The sequence below is a fragment of the Sinocyclocheilus rhinocerous genome, unplaced genomic scaffold, assembly GCF_001515625.1.
Source record: "Sinocyclocheilus rhinocerous isolate Xijiao unplaced genomic scaffold, SAMN03320098_v1.1 scaffold106, whole genome shotgun sequence".
Classification (NCBI taxonomy): Eukaryota; Metazoa; Chordata; class Actinopteri; order Cypriniformes; family Cyprinidae; genus Sinocyclocheilus; species Sinocyclocheilus rhinocerous.
In genome coordinates, this window is record NW_015633181.1 from 743,471 (window position 1) to 750,384 (window position 6,914).

At 37.1% G+C, this 6,914-nt stretch overlaps 2 protein-coding genes across 3 annotated transcripts in view; both read left to right on the forward strand.

The window, feature by feature from the left end:
- Positions 1-262: 262 nt before the first annotated feature.
- On the forward strand, positions 263-3,361 carry LOC107743402 (mitochondrial uncoupling protein 2-like). 2 transcript variants are annotated; one of them, XM_016556612.1, is made up of 8 exons: positions 263-370; positions 619-755; positions 853-1,040; positions 1,247-1,454; positions 1,538-1,735; positions 2,426-2,527; positions 2,606-2,786; positions 2,882-3,361. In XM_016556612.1, the coding sequence occupies exons 3-8, from the start codon at positions 915-917 to the stop codon at positions 2,994-2,996; spliced, it is 930 nt and encodes a 309-aa protein (XP_016412098.1). In that variant the 5' UTR covers positions 263-370; positions 619-755; positions 853-914; the 3' UTR covers positions 2,997-3,361. The 2 variants fall into 2 exon arrangements, with proteins under 2 accessions (XP_016412098.1, XP_016412097.1); XM_016556611.1 differs by having other exon boundaries at positions 263-366.
- Positions 3,362-4,716: 1,355 nt separating this feature from the next.
- Positions 4,717-6,914, forward strand: part of LOC107743456 (mitochondrial uncoupling protein 2-like) — a 3,931-nt gene continuing 1,733 nt past the window's right edge. The window contains exons 1-5 of the mRNA XM_016556678.1: positions 4,717-4,854; positions 4,976-5,110; positions 5,505-5,726; positions 6,112-6,325; positions 6,419-6,633. Coding sequence (XP_016412164.1) covers positions 5,601-5,726; positions 6,112-6,325; positions 6,419-6,633 — 555 coding nt within the window. The 5' untranslated portion in view covers positions 4,717-4,854; positions 4,976-5,110; positions 5,505-5,600. The remainder of the gene's footprint in view (positions 4,855-4,975; positions 5,111-5,504; positions 5,727-6,111; positions 6,326-6,418; positions 6,634-6,914) is intronic.

Sequence of the window (6,914 nt, forward strand, 5' to 3'; positions counted from 1 at the left end):
ACACATATATATATAATTTATTCATAAAAAATACATTAAAAAAAATACAAAAATAATAATTTAATATATTATTTTTACTGATATGTGTGTACATTTGATATGGAGGGCAGACAACAACCCTATCGGTGACAACTAGTAAACAAGTGTACATGTTCTTCCGCCACACAAAGTTAAAATTAGACTCATGTGTGATGAAAGGAATACATGGGACTGGCTCCAACCGGCACACACACCTATAAATTCAGGTTTGACAGACCGGTTCCACCATACTCAGGTGGAAAACGCACTGGATTAAACCCTGGATGAAAATAATTATTTTTCTTTCTGTCAGTACAATTTGGACTAACAATTTTATATTACCAGAAAGTTGGTGAGCACACTGTATTTTATTATATTTCAAACGATTTTGTATGCTGATTTCTATGTTTCTGGGTACCCAGAGCTTAAGTAATGAAAGATACACTGTAATTTATTGTGTTTCATACAATATTGTATGCTGATTTTTGTGTTTCTGGGTATTCACAGCTAAAGTTATGAGAAATATTGATTTTACAGTCATGCTTTATCTATAATCACCAAGTCACACAATTAGCATTGATCCTAAATGTTACTCTGTAGTGTTGCGCTGCTGGAATGCTGCTTTGGGACACTGAGTCACAATTTTCTATGGCCAAAGGTGTTGAAGCATTTAAAACAAAAGACAAGAGAGTTATTCCTTTGGAAGAAACTTGATCTAGAATCAGCAGTCTGCTGAGGTAAATCGAAAACTATATTAAAATAAACATATAAATTCTTGAATCCAAATTAAAATGATTCGTAACCAGTTTTGGCCTGCTTCTTATTCTCTCTCAGGTGGGAAAACAAGAAGCTCTAGATAAAAATAAAGTAAAATCCTGCCAGAAGTACAGAAAAAAATGGTTGGAATCAAACCTACTGACCTGCCACCAACTGCTGCTGTCAAGTTTTTTGGTGCTGGTACGGCAGCATGTTTTGCTGATCTGGTTACTTTCCCCCTGGACACAGCAAAAGTGAGACTTCAGGTGAGGACTTATTAAAATATATATCATTTTAATAATAATAATAATAATAATATGTAAGCTATATATGCAAAAAGTTTATCATAAAGAACATAATTTTTGAGCCCATTAAGAGTTGTTTGAATTGTGTTTGCATTGACTTTATGTGCCTGAAACAATCAAAAACAACACAAAAAGCACATTATGATCATTCATCTGTCTTATTTCAGATCCAGGGAGAATCTACAGCTGCCTCAGGATCAGCTGTGGTGAAATATCGTGGAGTATTTGGCACCATTACCACTATGGTGCGTACAGAGGGCGCAAGGAGTCTCTACAATGGCCTGGTGGCAGGACTGCAACGACAAATGAGCTTTGCATCTGTTCGTATCGGTCTTTATGACTCAATGAAGCAATTCTACACCAGAGGATCTGAGAGTGAGTATCAGACTGTTGGTTGGAATAGAGACAGAAATGATAGTGCTGATACTGATGCAAACACTCTGCTTTCTTCTTCTCAGAAGCAAACATTGTGACTCGCCTACTGGCTGGCTGCACTACCGGGGCCATGGCTGTCGCATTTGCACAGCCCACAGATGTCGTAAAAGTGCGTTTCCAGGCTCAAGCACGTCAGTCTGATGGATTAAAGAGATACAACGGCACAATGGATGCATATCGGACTATTGCACGTGATGAGGGTGTTCGGGGGCTTTGGAAGGGTGAGCAAGAGTTCTTAAAAGCATAGTTCTTTTAAGACCCCACCCCCCAAAAAAAAAAAAATTTACACTCCCTCATCTCATTCCAAACGTGTATGTCTTTCTTTTTTCTTCTGAAAATGTTTTTTTCCCCCACACAATGTAAGTCATGGGGGGCCAAACCAATATTGTTAACTAAATCTAAAATGATTAGATTTTGGAAATTGAAATAAATAAAATAAAATAAAATTACATAAAAAAATTTAATGAAAATTTGAAATGTTGCCTTGGCAACTAACTGAAATAAATAAATTTAAGCTTAAGAGGTAATATTAGTAAAACTGAAAGAAAAATAAACTAAAGCTAAATAAAAAGATATATAAAAAACAAAAATAAAAATGACAGAAGCGCATACAATTACTGAAACGTGAACTAAAATTAAAACTGAAAATGTTCAAATAAACCTATTTAAAATATTAATAAATACTAAAATAGCACTGTCCAAAGCAACAGTGGACCCCACTGACTTTCATAGTATGGATAAAAAATACACATACAAAATATCTTCTTGTTAGAAGAAATAAAAGTTTTGGGAAAACATGAGGGTGAGTAAATGATTTTCGGTGCACTATCCCTTTAAATTCAACTTTCACATGTCATTCTAAGTGGAGTTTTTCTGGTGGAGATAAACATGTATTTGTTTCTCTATTTTAGGCTGCATGCCAAACATCACAAGGAACGCAATTGTGAACTGCGCAGAGCTGGTCACTTACGACATCATTAAGGAACTCATATTAAAATATGACCTCATGACAGGTATGAAACCTATGAACACTATGCTTTCATTATGGTTATTTGTATGTTATTGTTGTCTAACACACATGCCCTCATTAGATAACCTACCCTGCCACTTTACCGCTGCATTTGGAGCTGGATTCTGCACCACGATTGTGGCATCTCCAGTAGACGTGGTAAAGACCCGCTTCATGAACTCAACTGCAGGACAGTACAGCAGTGCACTAAACTGTACCCTCACTATGCTGACCAAAGAGGGACCAACGGCTTTCTATAAGGGGTAAGAAAAATATGCTGTGAACTATTATTTATACACAACATGGTAAACACTTATTTTCAGTACCATAAATTTGCCATCTTCATCTTCCCCAACAGCTTCATGCCCTCCTTCCTGCGCTTAGGATCCTGGAACATCGTGATGTTCGTTTCCTACGAGCAAATCAAGAGAGGTCTGACTAGAATTCAGTGCTCATGGGAGTCACCTTTCTGAATGGACATTGTCAGTATCTTCTGATTTTGATTAAACAGAGAGTGCAAATATAAGTCAAGTCCTCTGTTATGACAACAAATGGATTCCCAGGTTAAGTCTTATCACTGAAAAAGGCTGCAACTTTTTAAGGCCAAAGGTCAAGCTCATCAAAAATGAAAGACGAGTTGCCAAAAATCACGAGACGTATGGCTGAGAAAGCAAAATGCACATTTTTGTCTTAGTCTCAACGTCATTGGACACTGAGAGAGGTGGTATTATCAATTGCGAGGATATACTGTATGTCCATTTTTTATGTATATACTTTTAAATATGTCAAGAAAACGGGTCCATAGCATAATGAATGAATACATATTTATACTATAAACTGTACATTGTTGGAAAATAGAGCTTTTTATGATATATCTGTTTCCATTAATGAGTTCTAAATTGTTTTAAGTATCAAATCAGGTACATGCAACTCATTTAGATCACATGTGTTTGACTCCCCAGGACCCTAGAGTCTTTTCATCAGTCAATGATCAAATCAACTGAGAGCCCGACACCCAGAAGGAAGCTTAAAATACAAATGGCTTTCACATGACAAAAGTTCAGAAAGTGGCTTCAAACTGCTTTTTGCGCTCTCTTGATTAGCTATAAAAGACAGACAAACAAAAACTTAGTTAGAACGGAGCTGTGAAGTTTACTTGATGAAAAGAGGAAGGGCATATGCCACATTAACAATAAGACAAATGCAAATCTGTGAAGTGTGAGTGACAAAAAGCACTCACATGTTTCAGGATACCCAGGAAGTGTGATAGAAGTGATGCCTGACGCTCTCTGAAGACAATAATAAGCAGCAGTGTGTAGTTCATGAAGCATGTGTGTCACTGTGTGGTTTTAACCCATGTGTCAGGTGAACACAATTATGTTGTTTTGCCTTGAAGATGTACATTCTCAAGTACAGTTGTTTTATCTAAGTGAAACTTAAACAGCAGCCCTATCTTCTTGATATGGTGATGGGAAGTTTGGTTCAGGTATGTAGTTTAAATGCTTTTGGTTCTTAGGCTATCTGATGAAAAACACAGCTATGAGAGTATTATATCAATATAAATCCATGTGAAGAAGCAAATCCAGGGAATGTGTCTTTAAAAGAGGGAGAACTGAAAGTCCTCTTTATGAATAACATATGTGCAACTACACATAGCCTACTAATTCAGAATGACTCAGCGTTTCAGTCAAATAGGGGAGACTGGGGCTAGTTGTCACACTTACTCCAACGAATATTTCTGAGGGTAGATTTCTGTTTGAAAAAGTCATATCAAAAGTCATACACAATTTGATATGTGTATAAGCACATACCTCAAAGTCTTGGCATGTTGTCATTACATGTTGTCACAATAGGAACTTGCCATTCAGATCATTTTAAACAGTAAAGAATTCTAAAACACAGAGCAATATAGGAAACACCAAAAATCTATTTATCGAATGCTTAACTGGTTTGATCAAGAGAAAATACACAATTGTGTAATAGTATTTTGACTCGAAACTTCATATTTAATTTTGCACCAGTGTGTGAACGTTTAACAGCATTTACCGTTTTTTTAAACATTATTTCTAGTTCAATCACCTAAACCAAAAAACAATTTAAGTTAAACTTTGGAAAACGGGTTTTATCAGTGAAAACAACAGAGGCGTTAATTTATGCGCTGAATGACGCGTCACGCGTGTCACGTGACTCCCTCGAATGCGTAAAGAGGGTCGCCGCAGCGTTCAGAACAGAACAGAGCACCTGCGGACTGTAACCGGCTGCTTTCTGAGGAAGTTCTTTTTCCCTACTATAAACACTTTTATTCGTAGACACAATACATTTTTGTTTAAGGTGAGTATTGTGACTTTACATACTGCGAATAGACTTTCTCCGTTACTTGCGAATGTGTTTTCTTTGATTATTTCAAGTGATGCTGATATGCATGTAACACGGAAATATTCTTGTCTTTCAGACTTTGGAGTATGTTTTTGATTTGTACGGGTTCTAATCGTTTCTCTATGGAAGAACGCGGCAACAAAATTCAAGTTGAAAGTCATTTCAACCAGAGAGATACTTTCAGAGAACCTTGAAGTTCTCATCCAAACCGGTTGGTAAAAAGTTTTCCAAAAGCGTTTATTCATTTGTTTTAATAAATAAGGTTAATACAGTTGATGTAATATTATGCCAGTATTACATAATCTCGCGTTTTGTGTGTATCCGCACTTCCTTTATTGAAGCTCCTTTGTGAGGTAGAAAGTCAACAAAGCCGCCCCAGATGTAAACAGGATGATGACGTCAGCATATAGATTAGCATGTTAGAGAGAACATGATGTTCCTTTTTTGTCTGTTGATTGTCAGAGAGCCTTTACACCTAAATTAAGCACATCCATTGGCCCACCCCAAATGGCTTAAATTTGCACAATAAAACAGGTTTAAGGTTTTAAATGCATATCATAAACTTCTAAAAGAAAGTAATCCATTATGTGTCTTCCTAAATCCAGGTTAGGGTATAGTTCACCTATCTTGTGTTCACTTCATTGGTTTTCAACGCATTCCGTTTCACCTTTACGCTCCTGTGATTCCGACTGCAAATAAACATGGTTGGATTCAGAGCTGGTGATGTGCCTCCTACAGCCACTGTGAAGTTTATTGGTGCAGGAACTGCAGCCTGCATTGCAGACCTCTTCACATTTCCACTGGACACTGCAAAAGTTAGACTTCAGGTGAGTCTTTGTTGTGTGGAATTGGAGTACTTCGTTTAAAAGACAGTGTTTTTTTTTTGTTGTTTTTTTTTGCTCGAGTGACAGCTGAGCCAGCGGTTGAGTCTGGAAACAACAGACGCACGTGACTACTTGACCCAGATCAACTCGCAGCAACAATAACAAACTAACCTTTCATTTCAGGTGGAATGTTTAAAGTCACACTCATACTGACATCAGCTTTATCTATTTCTCTTGACTCTCTTTACACTAGCAACGTAAGCAGGTCCAGGCCTTGATGATTGTCCTTGCTGACCCAGGATCACTATGGACCCTTTTAAGCTGAAGATGCTGCTTCCCTCCGCTGTGATTCTGTAAAGTTTCTCCATCCACCTTTTGTTCTGTACAGATTCAGGGGGAGACCAAAAGTCCCGCGAACACAGGCCATGGTCCGGTGAAATATCGTGGAGTGTTTGGCACGATCAGCACCATGGTGCGTGTTGAGGGGCCGCGCAGTCTCTACAGCGGGCTGGTTGCAGGACTGCAGCGTCAGATGAGCTTTGCCTCTGTACGCATTGGCCTCTACGATTCCGTCAAGCAGTTCTACACCAAAGGCTCAGATCGTAAGTTGTCAAACGCTTGTATGCAGGAATGATTGGAAACTATTTATGTAAGACCTCTCATATTAACACCATTCAATGCATTGTTTTCCTTAGATGTTGGGATTGGCAGTCGGCTGATGGCTGGCTGTACGACTGGAGCCATGGCAGTGGCTTTGGCCCAACCCACCGATGTGGTGAAGGTACGATTTCAGGCTCAGATCAGCGCCGGGGCCAGTAAACGTTACCATGGTACTATGGATGCATATCGGACCATTGCAAAGGAAGAGGGGTTTCGTGGTTTGTGGAAAGGTGAGCCTGGGCCAACTTCGGTCTATAATAGTAATAATAATATTTAATGAAATCCATTGTAATTATTTAATTCTTATATAATAATAATAAATTAATAAACTATTTATTTAGTTTATATTCTAAATTAAAAGGTTTATTTATTGTATTAGTATTATTAGAATTTACTTTATTATAAAATATATTATTAATTTATTATATTAATAACAATTCCTATTTATTTAAATTTATTTTTAATTAGTTTATATTAAACCAAATATTTTAATATAATAATAATAATTATTATTATTATTATTATTATTAT